The 15605-nt window shown below is 49.8% G+C and overlaps 1 protein-coding gene across 1 annotated transcript in view; it reads right to left on the reverse strand.

Moving 5' to 3' along the window:
• Nucleotides 1-1721: 1721 nt before the first annotated feature.
• ABCG8 (ATP binding cassette subfamily G member 8) overlaps nucleotides 1722-15605 on the reverse strand; it is a 15108-nt gene continuing 1224 nt past the window's right edge. Inside the window, exons 2-13 of the mRNA XM_006909692.2 lie at nucleotides 13046-13147; nucleotides 11710-11860; nucleotides 8640-8878; nucleotides 7992-8124; nucleotides 7610-7879; nucleotides 5847-6009; nucleotides 5675-5758; nucleotides 4575-4774; nucleotides 4061-4137; nucleotides 3098-3365; nucleotides 1989-2116; nucleotides 1722-1897 (exon numbers count right to left, since the gene is read on the reverse strand). Of these exons, the coding sequence (XP_006909754.1) occupies nucleotides 1760-1897; nucleotides 1989-2116; nucleotides 3098-3365; nucleotides 4061-4137; nucleotides 4575-4774; nucleotides 5675-5758; nucleotides 5847-6009; nucleotides 7610-7879; nucleotides 7992-8124; nucleotides 8640-8878; nucleotides 11710-11860; nucleotides 13046-13147 (1953 nt within the window). The 3' untranslated portion in view covers nucleotides 1722-1759. The remainder of the gene's footprint in view (nucleotides 1898-1988; nucleotides 2117-3097; nucleotides 3366-4060; nucleotides 4138-4574; nucleotides 4775-5674; nucleotides 5759-5846; nucleotides 6010-7609; nucleotides 7880-7991; nucleotides 8125-8639; nucleotides 8879-11709; nucleotides 11861-13045; nucleotides 13148-15605) is intronic.

Genomic DNA, 15605 nt, shown 5'->3' on the forward strand with positions numbered 1-15605 from the left:
TTAGAAAAGGAGGGGAAATAGAAGCTTGACTGTGGAGGAGCCTGACAGACACCCTTTTGATCAAGTGGCCAAAGCAAACGTCATCATTATGAGACAAATTGAAATTGCCTGATAGGATGCAATGAGAAGAACACATTTCTTCTGTGATATTCCTGCCAAAGGTGCATGACCTCGATTTAATCACAAAAATAGACCAGACAAATCCAAATTGAGAGTTATTCTACAAAAAGCTTCATGTGTCAAGGTCATGACAGTCAAGGAAAGTTGAGGATTGTTCTAAACTGAAAGAGACCAAAGAGAATTGCCAACTAAATCGAACGCTTGATCCTGATCTAGATCCTTTCGCTATGAAGGACTTTGTCAGAACAATTAGTGAATCTTGAATGGGGTCTGCCTATGGGATAGTGTCAACGTAACGAAGTTATGATGTAATTTGTGAATATACTGAGTTTGATGGCTGTATCATATAAGGGGGTTCTGCTAGAGCACTGTTCCTCAAACTCGAATGTGCCTACAAATCAGCAGGAGATCTTAAAAGGCAGATTCAGATTCAGTGGGTCCGGGTGGGTGGCCTGAGATTCTCCCCATCTAACCACCCCCCAGGCAAGGCCCACGCTCTGGCCAGAAAACCACACTTGAAGTCACAAAGGCCTACGGAACCTACGGAACAGGGGCTTACCGTTCCCCTCCTAAACACACTCCTTTCCCCTTCTTTTGGTTCCAGACTCTGGGTTTCTTTTGGGAACAATCCCCTCCCTGTTCTCTGTGTGCCTGTTTTGGGTCAAATGGTCCTCAATGCTTAGGCAGGAAGCAAGTGACCTGGGTCTGTTCCATCCCAGACCCTGGCCACTGTGGAAGGCTGGAGGCTGGTCCTGAGACACAGCCAGGGTCAGTGGAATGCAGCTGTAAGAGGCCTGGTTGAGGAGACACAACCTCTACAAAACTCTTCACCTTTTGGAGCTTTCCTGGGGTTCCAAGCCTTACAGAGGGTCAGGCTTTGCCTTCTGCCCTCTAGCTTCTCAAGGCCTCAAAGTCTTTTCTGCCCCCATGTGACTCCGCCACTTGGTACTGTGTGACTTTACTTAGCGTACCGAATTTGTCTGTGCCTCAGTTCCTCACCTATAAGATGGGATACCATCCACCTCACTTCAAAAGGTTGTTTTGAGAACTGAATGTGACTCACATAAAGTTGTACCTGGCTCAGAGTAGATGCTCAATAAATTTTCAATTGTTCATTTTGGCTTTTGGAGCTCACGACCCCACACAAAAAGAAGGGATAGCATCTCACTGGTAGGTTTCAAGGCATGTTCTGGCTCAAGAGTGGCTTAACACAGAGTTTAGGGACCCTGGAAGACAAGGCCAAATGTTCCACTAGCTATTATGTTATCGCTCCCCCTGGGCCCTATCAATTTTTGCATGGCATACCTACTCAATTCCTACCTAATTTGCTCCCATCTTGTATATAAATATAGATCAAAAGGAAATAAATTAGCAACATTGTGGGGATCCCAAATATGGTTTTCACAGTCCCAGTAATCTCAAACTCTGGCCAGTGATCAGGAATCCCTTTCCACTGTCTTTATTCTACTGCCATCCTGTGGCCAGCCTGTGCCACTGCAGTGCTGTGGGCCAGATGTGGCAGAGCATCTGTGTTCACGCTGTCCTCCGTGTGCCCAGGAAGGGGCTCCTCGGGAGAAAGGGAGTACAGTGGAAGGGTCTGCTCAAGTCCCCCACCAGTGGGCCGGAGTCTGGGCGTGAATCACCATTCTTGACTTGATTTTTGTTTGACAAACCTCAAGGACACGTAGTACAGAACCACAAAGCCACCACTGATGCCGATGACGATTAAGTAGATGGAGTAGAGTGGGTACGAGTCCAGGTGCATGGTGCTGAGGATCTGTGGACACAGACATCAGTGAGCTCGTTATGATTAAGAAGACATTCAGATGAATGCCATCTACTGAGAGTCCACAGCCTCAGCTACTTACTACGTCTCCCGGGATAGGGATGGTGAGGTTGCCAACCGCCAAGTGGTAAGTTTGCCCTTTAAACTGGATCTGCATCAGTCCTTCGAAACACCATCGGAGGAAGGACACTTTGGAAATCCACGCAGGCACTGAGGACCGTGAGAGTCACATTATTCCCACAGGCTAACCCCTGTTCCCTGTGAAGCATGGAGAGAGGGCTGTGGTGGCTTTGCTCCTGGGAATGTGAGTCCCCTGAGGAGCAGGGGCAGATTGGGACAAGGACTAGGGTGGGGAGTCAGGGAGTAGGAGGGATGGGGGTGTGAGGATTGGCAAGTGGCTGCTGGGTCACCACATGTGGGTCCATAACAACTCCAGAGGGTGATTAATTAGGTGTCCCTCCTGGCAGGTGCCCGGCTTCCCAGAGCTGACTGGCTGTGGAGACACAGCAGCCCCAAAACAGAGACTTTTGAGTCTGTGTCCTGACTTTGTGGCGGTATCAAGTGGCGGAGGAAGCTGTGACCCCTGCCCGGGCAGGTCAGGAAAGGCCTGGCAGAGGAGAGGAGCCGAGGAAGGTACAGAATAGCTGTGCCTCAGTTTCTCATAGAGAGGAGGGCGTAGAGTGTGTGTGGGCCTCAGAAGAATTGGGTAGAGAGAGCGGAGGGTGAGCAGCCCCCTCCTCCATTCCCGATTGGGTTCAAACAAAGCAGCGACATGGATTTGCATTTAGAAAGGTCACTGCATGGATGAGGGTTGAGAGGGACGTGGAGGAACCAGGGCACAGAGACCAGACTATTGCAGTGGCCCAAGATCAGATGATAAGAGCAGAACTGGGGATAAGGACATTTCAGAAAGACTTGGGAGGCAGAATTGACCTGGCTCACTGGTGCTCTAGAAGGTGAGGGAGAGTCAGGAGGGACTTCCAGGTGTCAGCTGGGATTCATAACACAGCACCATCTGAACCCTCTTGTGGAGTTATTCCCCTGGCACTCAAGACAGCTGTCCAGGGCACCTGCTCCTGGAAGCACCACCCTTGAGTTGGACTTAAATGATGAGTTCTCATCCCCGGGCCAAAGCAGGCGGAATCCAACAGGCCTCAAAAAGCTTGACCAGGTGTGGGGAGCAGGCCTCACCGGTCCACAGGTTATCCAAGCTTATCATGAAGCCCCCGGTCAGGTAGAAGGAGTTGTAGAGAGCGTTGCCGAAGAAGGAAGACATGTGGAAGGTGGGGAGCAGGGCGGCGGCACACAGCGCCATGATCCTGCAGCAGAAAACCACCAGCCACACCAGCAGGAAGTGCAGCATGAAGGGCTCAGGGCTCGGGCGCAGGTTGGCCAGCCAGTAGGTGGGCATCCCATAGATGATGATGTAGGCACAGTGCTCCGGAAGCTCCCCTAGGATCTGCAAAAAAGCAGCCCTTATAAGGATGTGGAGCCAATGCCTTTATCTGCCACTATTTTTTAAACATTTAAAGACGGCAACCTCCAGCGATGCCGGCCTTCCCTCCTGGTAATGGTCAGGCTGCAGGAGGAGGGCCGGTGGGTGTAGGCCTGTGGGTCCCTCGAGCATGAGCTCACAGCTGGCTCTCCCCTGCAGATGGCATATGCTCCCTCTGGCACAGTTCAGAGCAGTTTTCTCTAGGGAGGCAGCGGGTATCTGCTCTCATAAGACCTGGTTTCAAGATCCCATCCCGCCTGCTCATACCTTGTACCTTGAGACAGCCACATAACCTCTCTGAGCCTTCGCTTCCTGGAAATGAGGACAGTAACACCCGCCTGACCTGACCTGCTTCCCGGAGATGTGGTGGGACTGGAGAGGTGAAGAATGAATGCTAGATGTTTCCCACCTTTTCTTTTTTAGGTTTCTGCTGACCAGAAAAGGTCGTTCCTGGCCCACGGTCCTGACTTTTTGGTAAATGTTTCAAATATATCAAGTCTCTGAAACTCCCCTAGGGAATGTGGCATCTACGACCACAGATGCCTGGGCCCCCGGTTCACCAAAATGCTTCTCTGTAACTTCTGTACAATGTGGTGCGGCTGTCTCTGCCCCTCCACCCAACCTGGCGCAGTCGCTCACTGTCAGCCCCGACCAAGCACCTTGGCAAAGAAATATGGACCAGCAGTGTACAGCCCGTCTTCTAGTTCATAGTAAAGCATTGCCCTCTCCGAGTGACCTAAAAAAGGAGAGACAAGGAGAATGAAAAAGTAAAAATAATTTTCAGTGTTTCTGTTTTTGAGTCTCTCTTAGTACAATTTAAACTATATGGCCTAAATGTTTTATATTTTTATAAAAACAAGCAGAGCAAAATCATCCTGATTTTGATGTCTGCAATTCTGTGACTTGTGCGTTGCTGTCAAATATAAATCCTGCTGGGAGAGGACTTCCTCCGACTCCATGGTAGTTTGTTTTCATTTGCGTATTAATATTAATGCATGAACTTTAAAAACAATGATCATCTTTTATTTCACAGTCATGGTGAAATTATTCAGCAAACCGGTTTTCCCTGGGAGCTCAGAGCAACACAAGTCAGCTTTGGATCAGCTCAGAGTCGCTGACGCCATGGGCTCTACCTGCTCCAGGTGTTGGTCACAGGGAGCAGGCGACACTCACATTTGGCAATGACATCCAGGATCACATTGAAAGGGATGAGAGCACCGATCATGAACAAGAGGGCCGTTGTGTCCATGAGGGAGAGCTTGGTGGCCCCGTGACCGTAATAGAGGAACCCGATGATCAGGGACATCAGGCAGGCCTCTGCCCCGTGGATGAGGAGGGTTGGCAGGTCTCGGAAGTCGTTGGAAATCTGACGACTTAGAGAACAAAAATAACAGGTGCCAGGGGAACAACGTACACTCGTCCTGTGACCTTGACCATGTCATTTAATCTCTGTAAGCCTCGTTTTTCTCATCCTGTAATATGGGGACAGCCATGCCCACCTCACAGAGTTACTGTGAGGAGCAAATGAGCTCACTGATGAAAGCATCTGTCTCATGGTAGGTATTCAGTAAATTGGCTGTTACTTTTATCATCGATGTATCTGCCTTGTCATTTAACTTAAAGAAGTCATCCTGAGGAAATAACCAATCAGGTGCATAAAGAGATGTGTTCAGGATGTCGGCTGTAGTTACCTGTAATGGCAAAAGCCTAAGAATCATCTGACCATCAGTATGGACTCAGAGAGGAAATGCATCATGGCTAGATTGAAATGAGGAAGACCTGACCAGAGGCGAGGTAGCAGCACTATTTCGATGAAAAAACAAAACGAAACAAACCAGTTACAGAACAATATGCAGAGCGTGATCCCATTTATCTACTGAAATGTTTATGTGCCCCAAAACATGATCAGACCAAACACTGGGTCTCTTGTCCTCCAAGGCCTGGCATGACAGGAAACCTTCCCTTTCCACCTGAGGTTCTCCTGCTTTGTCTGAATTTTTCACAATGGTACTAGGTGATTTCTATGATCATCAGGCCAGAAAGCACATTCTGATTTTGTTTAAAAAATAAAAATAACAGGAGTGCTCTGTATCGCCGGGAGGGCTGGTGCTGGTCTCGGTGAGGAGGGTTTTCTCAAAAGATTGACCCCTTCGATCACTTCAAATTCTAGTTCCTCCTTGAAAATCCCTTTAAATAGAAAGAGCTTAATTTGCTACAACAAAGACTTTCAGGGTGTGGTGGGGTAGTGGAGGCATGGAGGGGCAGACGATTACCGGATTAGTGTGGTAAACTGCTGCACGGGGCCGGGCAGCTTGGTGGGAATCAGGAGGTTGTTGATGTCCTTTTGGAGGGTCGGGCTGTGGGGAGGGAGAGTGCGTCATGGAGCCGTGGAGGTGGACACCTCCTGCAGGGTGCTCTCTACCACGGGCCACCCGGCCTGCCTACCTCTCTGCACAAGTGCCCATGCCTGGCTCCCTGGCTTCCACTCTCCATAGGAAGTCATCAAAGTCACACACTTTTTCTCGAAACAAGGCTGCAAGTGACTGTGCCTTCTCCCTGGTGGCCACTTCCTGTTCTCTGCTTCTCCTGTCAATGCTGGTCAGGTCCACTGCAAGCAGAGGGTGTAGAGGTGACCTGGTCCCTGTATGCGTTCACAGGCGAGGAGCTCGGTACAAGCCCAACCCACAGTGCTGGTCAGCCCGGGTCCAGGACATGCTGCCCACCCTTCTGCAAGTGGACCGTGAAGTGATGGTCAGAACAGAGAGGGGCAGAGAGCTGCCCAGGGCTGGCTTCCGCCCTGCCAGGCCTGGCTGCATCTACAGAAAGCCTGCCTCAGGGATAGGAGCAGTGGATCAGGTAGGGAGCAATAGAGGAGGCCCTTGGGCCCCGGCCCCCGGTCCCACCACCCAGGGTCATTATGGGGACATCCCCAGGACAGAGAAGGAGGCACCAGACTTTTGGAGCTAAAGGCTGTGGCACAGTTATGCCCTGGCTCCAACTTCAGTTGTCCAAGCAGTTGTGGTGAGGACTCGGCCTGCCAGGTGTGTTGTCCCTGGGGAAAAGGTGGGCTGGCCAGGGCGGGGCTGAGCAGTCTAGGCTCTTGGCTACTGTAAATTAGTAATTTGGCATCTCAAGCAGCCTGCCCAAATGGGAAGAATGTTTTGGCTGAAGGGTGCCAGGGCTCAGCCACCTGTAAATAAAATTCTCACTGCTCCCAGGGGAGGGCACCAGTGTGACAAGTTGGAGAACCAGGCTGACCTGCTGTTGCCTCCATTTACGGCTGTGAGGACACCTGGTAGCCCCAGACCACAGCCCTCCTCTCAGGGGCCCTGCCATGCTAGAAAGGCACACCTACCCATCACAGCAGGGCCGGCCCAGCCCAGCCTTGATCCAACCCAAGGGGGTCTCCCCTCCCTTCATTTCTCCCTTCCTCTTAACCTCTTAACCTCTCTCTCTCTTCCCTCCTCCTATTTTCATGGCAAATCCCAAGGCAAGGTAATGTCTAGGAAGGCTCTTGTAAACTGTGATGTGTCCCCTGAGCGTGCAAGGCTGGAGCTCAGAACTCCAGATTCCCTGGGCACTGCCAGGCCCTGCACCCCAGCCAGGCCCTGAACTGGCCCTAGCGTATATAGGCAAGAGACCCCATCAAAAAAAAAAAAATGATAATATAAAACAAGAAGAAAAAGAAAAAAGAGGTTTTTTTTCTTTCCTAAGGTCTGTTATGGGCGTTTGACATTTAGTAACCCCTCTCCAGAGTTACTGCAGTTTTTCCCTGTGGCCAGGTTGGCAGGTGCCCTCTGTCCCCTTATCTGGGGACAGCTGACCTGAAGTTCACACACTGCAGGAAGTCAGCCTGGCATCTTAGCACAGGGAGGGAGCATGACCGCTCTACGAGTTCACAGTGTGAGAGCACAGGGCAAAGGCTGGCGGGCGGAGGGAGTGCCCATCCTAGTGGCGGGCTGGAGGGTGGGTGTTAGAAGGAGGGGGTGGGCAACAGGGCCAGGAGTTTATGCGCACAAGAGTGGCTAGGTCAGACGCTGCTTTTTCTCAGGTCCTCATTTCGAGCATTTGCTGCCCACACCCCAGTCCTCTGTCCTGCTCTCCTGAAGCCTCTGTGAGTTTCTCCCCTGAATCTTTTCAACAGGCTCTGGCAGGGTTGGGGGTGTGGGGTTGCCCTGTGTACCAGGCCACAGGCCTGGCCAGCTCACCATAGAAGTCAGCGGGGTTGCTGTATCGAGGACAGGGGTGGCCGACTGCCGTGAAATACTGGACCATGTGCTGGGCTGCCCCCAAGTAGATGGTGGTGCCGGATGCCATCAGGAGGACCAAGTCAAACAGCCTGAAGATGTCCGACCGAGGCTGGTGGAGGGAGATGAGCACCAACCTGTTGCCTTTGGCCAGCCTGGACAAAGTTTTCACCAGGTTGTGGGCTGTGAAGCTGTCGAGCCCAGAGGTGGGTTCGTCCAGAATGAGGATTCCTTGCCGACAGAGAGAGGAGCCTGGTAAGTCAGCAGGACTCTGGCTGGACCAGGCCAAGCCAGGGAGGTGACACTGGCCCTTCACGCCCCATCCGGCACCCGCAGGCCTCACCTGGGTTCCACAAGAGCTGCACCCCAATGCTGACTCTCCGCCGCTCACCCCCTGACACCCCCCGCAGGTAGGCGTTGCCCACGCGCGTGTTGGCACACTGCCTCAGCCGCAGCTCAGCGATCACCTCGTCCACCTGAAGAGGAGAGGAGCCCAGGGCTTCAGAGGCCACCTCCACGGGCCTCGCCAGACATAATTGCCCCAGAGTGTAAAAACGCCTACTCCTCCAGGCGGCTTTGAAGCTCCAGCCTTTGTTTCCCTGATGCACGGTTTGTTCCCTGCTTCTGTCCTGAGCAGCTCTCACATGCCTACCGTGCTGTGTGTCAGGAATGGGGCCATGTGCTGGGGACAAGAGAGTTGGGCTCCCTGCCCACATGGAGGACCACCAAACAAGTAAATAAATACTCTTCACACATTTTGCCACCTGCCATGAAGGGAACCAGAGGGGCTGAGATGGCTTACAGAGGGTTACGGGGCTTTAAAAGAGTACCGAAGGGCAGCGCTGAGTACCTGGTGGAATTTTCCAGATGAACGAATGGTGAGCTGGGTTGCTCAAACTTGACTGCGTGGTTGGGCCCTGAGACAGGGAGGGAGGGCCGGGGACGGGACGGATGTCGTGGCTTCTTGGGGTCGCCAGGGTCAGTTACTTACCCTTTTGTTACGCTGGGCCTGGGAGAAGGTTCTGGGCAGGCGCAGCTGGGCAACAAAAGCCAAGGTCTCACGGACGGTCAGGTTGGGAAGCAGCTGGTCATGCTGGCGCACGTGGGCCACGGACTTCCTCACCAGCTGGGGCGTGCTGGGCTGTCCGTTGATCCAGATTTGGCCTGACTTAATCTTGCCTCCTTGGCCTCGCCCAGTGATCACATCTAGCAAAGAGGATCTCCCACAACCTGCAAAGCCACCGAGACATCCCTGAGATCAGAGATTCTTCGGGGGCCAGCCTGGAAGCCAGTGCTGCCTGCATATTCTCCAGTTACCCTGGACTGCTCTGTCCTTGCAGAAGTGACCAGCTCCTAGGAGAGATGGCACAGTGGGGAGCCTTAAATGAGGGAGCCCCAGCAGCTGGAGTCCAAGGCCTTTTGCACAAAGCCAACTTGAGAGGCCTTGGGGTGCTAGAGGCACATTGATGCCGGGGGTTGAGGCCAAGTCAGCCAGTGGCTGCATGACAGAAGGATGGAATCCCGGCCTCCACAGGCATGTGTGGGTCTGGAGTGTATGTCCCCTCCCCCAAAAGCAAGGCTGTCATTAATTGTACTCACGAAGCTTAACTATTTTAGGCTGGCAAACATGCCAGCAATATTTCATTGTTCAACTCATTGGGCTCAGAAGTTGGCATTGTGGGAAGGACTAATTTGGAGAATTAACAGGATGTCTTTTAAAAATGCAAAAATGAATCTATTTTCAGAAATAAGGGAGGAAAAAATAGAGAAATAACAGATGTGGAAATGACTTTAAAATTACAGCACAGTGTACATGCGCGTTCTGCATTTCTCTCTACCCTCTACACGCTCTTATTTTTTATCAGGGGTGCTCTTCAATCTGTCTAAGAACAAATGGTCCATTGCACACAAATTCACACCATCCACTTCTGAATGGCACAGTGATTGCTCTGGATTTGGGAAGGTAAGTGTCAGATTGCACCAGGTTTCTGAAAGCATTCGATGTGACTTTCTTGACAGACGTTGAAGCTGTGAATGAATCTGAGAACACCTTCTTGCAAACAAGCTGGGGAAAAGCTCTGTCTAGTCTTCCTGGGTGGGGTTTTGGTTTCCTTACTGTAAATTTCCTTTTGGAGAGTAAATTTTCCAAGTTGTTTTCAAACAAGGGAAGTGCCAATACACATCATGTAACAACTTCTCCTCGCCATATGCAAGTGACTCTTGCAGGAGCCTCACAGCCCTCGTGCAACGACCAAAATTCAAGAAGCTTCTTCAGTGATCCTTCTGCATTGGGGCCACAGGTTCTCAGGGTGGAAAGTGACCTGCACGTTGCTGCCTGGGTGCACCTCCTTCAAGGCCCCTGAGAACTTATGTGGAGCAAAATGGCCGGTAGAGAAACCAGAAAGTTTCCTGCACACAGCTTAGCCTCAGATGGCAGATCTAGGCTTTCAAAGCGACATTCTCACCGTGGGGTCCCAAATCAGGGAGGAGAAAGGCCACATTTCCTAAACAAAAGTTTGTGAGAAGTGAGTGGTCTTCCCAGCACCTGGTAAGATTGGGGAGACCCTTATGAACCAGGAGAAAACACCCTCCAGAATCCAAGACCCTTATAAGATGGCTGGAATCTCCAAAGCGGTAAATTCATTCACTGCAAAACCTCTCTGGCACTGCAGATTTTATAGAAGAAGCTAAAATGCCTGGGGCTGTTTTAGTTTATTTTGAAGAAAATTATAACCATTTTTTTTTTTTTTTTGGTGAGTAGAGTAAAAGTCATAGAAAGTGTTATTGATAAACCTTTCTAAGAAATTATTTTAACTATTTCAGCTAAGTAAACCTGAAGTTAAACAACTCTGAACCTACGGTCAGAAGACCTGGAGACGACCCAGTGTAACCTCTCGAACTTTACTTTCCTCAGCCACAAATCAGAAACGTGACAGTTATAGGCCTGCGTGTAGTGAGGGTTAACTAGGAAGACTCAAAGGCTTTGTGGAAGCATCTGGTAAGTGCCTATGTGTCCACTAGATTCTTAATTCGTGAAGAGGAAGCAAATATAACAAGAAAAGCCACCAGGGGTTACAAACAAAAATACTTGGCCTATGGAGTATCCACTTTATCCTTGTTTAGATCAGCATTGCCGAGGTGGGGGCCACAACAGGGTGGGACTTGACTCGTGGGGTTGCTTCAGTTACAAAGTGCATTTATGCACATTATCTCATTTGATCTTTGGTTAGACAATAAATAGAACTTCCTTATCTGAAGACTGTAAAAATTTAAAGCAGATGGTTAAAAAGTTGAGTTATCTGTACTTCTGGAAATTATTAATTAAAAGATAAAGTGCTCTCTCTAATACAATGTAAGGGAGAAATGCTTTGATATCTTAATCAGGAAGCCAAAGTTCTAGTTCTAGGTCTGCATTAAATTTATGTCCTTAGGTAGATAAAACTGTATTTCTCTAGATTTTACTCTCCTCATCTGTCAATGAAGGTGTGGGGGGAGGGGCAGGAGGACACTCCAGAAGCATTGGGGGCTACATCATCTGAACATCCTCCTTTAAAGATGCTCTCGAACTGGTAAGGACGAAGAAAGGTAGAAGACAATGACAAGAATGAACTCTGTTCTCTGAGACCCTATTCGACTCTGGCATTCTATAATATTAAGTTTGGCCTGCTGAGGCGACTACTTGAGGCACTCCAAGAATCTAGATCTGTGCAAATGGTTAAAGGTCATGTCAGCCTTGCAGGGCTGTGCCTACCCGCTGTCTGACCATAACCTGGAATCCAGCTGTGGGGGAACAATGAATGAGTGCTCCTTGTGGCGGAGGAGTCCCCTGAAAAGAACATTAAATTCTGAAGCTGCCTGATGATCTTGGAAAGCTTTGTGCTTTGTCTCCACACAGGTGTTAACCAGAGACAGAAGCTCTGACCGTCTACGAGAGGCACACTCACGATTCCACACTCACGATTCTCAGCAAGTACTTGAGAGCAGGTGAGTGGAGGAGCAGAGCTTTGAGCCCAAGGGACCATTCTGCATCCCACTGCCCCAGTATAGCCCCTTGGTGGTACCTGAGCTCCCGATGATGGCCAGCATCTGCCCGCTCCTCACTTTGAAGCTCAGGTTCTGGATGCCTGGCTCACAGGAGTCCTTATGAGATGTCCAAGGCATCTTGAACTGAGCCAGCTGCTCAAACCAAAGCAACTGGGAGGTCACATCCACCTGGCGGGGAGACATTGGCAGGTTCCTCAGAGAGCCAGACGGCTCAGGGGCTTCAGTAACTTCTGTTCGGCTCTCTACGGGAGGCATCCTCCTGCTGACACACAACAGGCCTGAGCGGCCCCCACCCAGGGTCTACCCAACATAGAAGCTGGACATGGAAAGCATGTGCAATAGCAGAACAGAAATAAAATACAACACGAAGTAAAATGATGCCTGCTCTCAATAATAATAGTAATTTACTAATAATTTACCAAATGTTTACTATGTGCAAGGCACTGTATTAACCAATTTATGTCCATTATCTCATTCAATCTGCACTGTAAACCTATAACATAGATATGATTATAATCCGTTTTACAGATGAAACTCAGAGCAGTTAAGTCAGTTGCTCAGGGTCACATAGCTAGCGAGTGGCAGAGCAGAGAAAGGATGTGTCATGGCTCATTTGCTCGTCCTAACTCACATCCACCGGAAGCCGGACTTGAGCCTCTGAGGTTCACCATCCCAGGCCCCACCGTATTCCATCTGGGCCACCTGGGGTCTGCCCCGGGGGAGGTGTGTGGGAAATAGGGTCTTTGAAAGTGATCAGGGGACTCTGGAGAGCCTTTGAAAGGCACTTGCACTTTAAATATTTTATTAGCTCCAGCAACAGTACATTTTACCAAAAGAAGAAGAAGAAGAAGAAGAAGAAGAAGAAGAAGAAGAAGAAGAAGAAGAAGAAGAAGAAGAAGAAGAAATAAAAGTGAATGGAATCTGCATAAAGTCTGCAGTTTAGTTAATAGTATCGTACCGTAATCGATAATTTTGCAGTCAGTAAGCAAGCTGTTAACATTAGTGAAAGTTGGACAAAGGGTAACGGGAACTCTGCACTATTTTTGCAACTTTATCAAAAGTCTAAAGTTATTTCAAAATATGAAGTTCAAAAAGAGTTTTATAGATTTTTTTCCCCCCATAGGTTCACACAGTTGGCTTTATGTGTTAACGAAGTCTCATTCTTTATGCCTCGCAACCTCTAGCTGTGACATGCGCAGTAGGAGGAAGTCGTCTAACACGTGAGGCAGCGGGGACTGGACCTGTCTTTGTGAGCAGAGGACCCTCAGGATGAGCTCACCCTTCCCTTCCACTTGGGGGATTGTTTGGCTTTCCTGCCCGCTCCTCCCACCTTATTCTCAGGTGTGCCTCTACCTGGTAGCTGAGGTCTCGAACCTCCAAGGTATTGGACCGGCCGCTGTAGGTGAAGTACAGGCTGTTGTCACTTTCAGAGGAGAACAAGCTCTCCTGGGTGCCCTGCAGGGAGACACGACAAGCTGAGAGGCTCCTTCGGAAGCCACTGAGGACGTAGGAGAAAATGGACGAAAGAGATGAGAGATGAGAGCAGCAGCTCCTGTGGTGGATTGAGATCTCGAATTGACAAGACACGCATTTGGGCAGGTGAAACTCAACGGCTCTGAGAAAATAGCAGCATCAGTGCGGGCTTGTCTCCTCTTCTCTGCAGAGAGAGTTAGAACCTCCCCCCAGTACAGCTCCCGGGCCCAGGGATCCCCACCCGCAGCCTGGTGCAACCTGAACCTAAGCAGCCTGTGCTGGACGAGTCCAGGCTCGGAACTGGAGAGAGCTTTGTGAGTGTCCACTCTGGGAAGACCTGCGCCGGGAACTGGCCTTTCGTCCTCTCCCCACTGCATCTGACTTTATACCTCCTAATGCCAAACCGGCCTTACAGATCCAGTATGTTAGAGAAAAACAGCTAGCAACAGGCTAACGCTCAGTGTTTGTGAAGACAACATCCTTAGAAAAGTTACATCTTGTTTTGATGAGGAGTTTTGCACAACGAAGCTATTCAAAATGCTCTTGGGAGAGTTCAGAGAAAGTCCCGTCCTCCTCCTCCTCCTCCTCCATCTCGTTGCCATTGTTGGAGTGGTGCTATATTTGAATGTACGTCAAACAAATCAATGTTTCATGGTATCAGCCAATGCCTTTGAATCATACCAACCATCTGCAGATCTGAATTCCTTCTATTTTTATCAATTCAATCATTTAAATCATAGAGGCCCAAGTAAGCTTTCCATTTTTTAATGCATTCAAATTTTCTTCCATTTCTGCAGTGCGGGGAAAAGTATGTATTCATTAATGAGTTCCTGTTGATTTCTGTCTTCTTTCCTCAGAGCTGCCATTCTCACAATGATGTGTTCCTTCAATCAATCAAGCATCCAACAAACACTTATTGGGAGCCCCCATCATCCTTTAGGCATGGAATTTGGGATGGGGCAATGAAAAAGACGGTCTTTGAGAAGATTAGATTTTAGTGGATGAGACAGGTGATTAGCATAATGCAAGACAGGCCAGGCGTAGAGGTAGGCTGACCTCGGGCACCCAATCAGGGTATCTTTTCACTGTATACCCAATGTGCTGTATGTGAAAATAACATGACTTAGAACCTACATGAAAATAACAGGTAGGTGCTCTGAGCAGGTGAAGGGTGCTGGGGCCCAGCGGAAAGAGATGTCAGAACAGGAAGACAGGTAAAGGGAAGGGGAGAGGTGAGTGCTCCCTGCTCCTCCTCAGCTCCTCCTCCCCCTTCACCCTGGGAAGGTATGGGCCAGCCTGCGACCCCAACAACTGTGAAGGGACTGTGCTTTCTGAAGCTCCACAGGAAGCTCAACTTTCCGAGGAAGAGAATTCATGCCTGGGTTGGGGACAGCCTCTGTTCCATTTTGAAATATTTTCCTTGCTCCCAGGAAGAATTTGTTAGACTCTTCCTAAAGTTTTGACAAACTCTCTGTATTTTTCAAATACTTAAATATCTATTCGGCTGACATCTTAATCAGCACGACTGTCAGAACATCACTTGAATTTCTGACAGATGACACCCAAAAAAGCAAAAGCAGATTTATTTGTAGGTAACCAGCTCGGCTCCTGCTGGGCTACACTGTAATTTCTCCTTGTATTAACTTCTGATCAAATTCCTGAGTCAGAAGCATCGAGAGGAAGGAAACCTGGGGAGCACAGAACACGAGGTCCTTATTCTAAGATGAGGAGCCCGTGCCCCGGACAAGTGGCGGCATGCTGAGGACTCATGCCAGGGAAAACACGCAGGGTTTGTGCTTGGCCGAAGGGACCAACCCAGGCCTTTTCTAAAATGTTCAGACCAGATCTCACACGGCTCTGCCCTGAGGCCTGGGACCCTCTTATCCTCCTCTGGCCATGATCTCGGTCATGGCCTGAGGAGCCTGTGGGCCAAGGAACTTGCCACTCCAGGTACCCAGGACCCCAAAATTCTCTGTGCCAATGACTGGGAGCCCACGCCCAGGGCCCGTGTAAGTTTCATCCAGGCCCAACTCCCTGGGCATTGACAGTACCACCCAACTGGGTACCCCAAGACAGAGGGGCATTTGTCTGCAGAGAGTGCAGATGGAAAGTGGGTGGGCAGGCTGGAGTGGCCACGTAGGGGTGTGTGAGGTCATGTGCGGAGCTGGGATGAGCAGAGAAGGGGGACAGGTTGTGGCTTGGTTCCTCCATGTCAGCACCTTCTAGCTACCTCTCAGAGAAGTCCTAGAACTTCTGAATTTACACCTGGCCTTCCAGGTTGTGGGGAAGGTATAGCAAGGTAAGAGGAGAGAAACCGTTTTATTTAACAGTTCTTAGCTCCATTGATAACTTTAAAGTATCTAGAGAAATGATGCTTAGCCCTCATGCTCCTGTTTTGGCACCTTGAGTAACAGGATTGGAGGAAAAAAAACTGGAAATG

The sequence above is a fragment of the Pteropus alecto genome, unplaced genomic scaffold (assembly GCF_000325575.1).
Source record: "Pteropus alecto unplaced genomic scaffold, ASM32557v1 scaffold131, whole genome shotgun sequence".
Taxonomy (NCBI): Eukaryota; Metazoa; Chordata; class Mammalia; order Chiroptera; family Pteropodidae; genus Pteropus; species Pteropus alecto.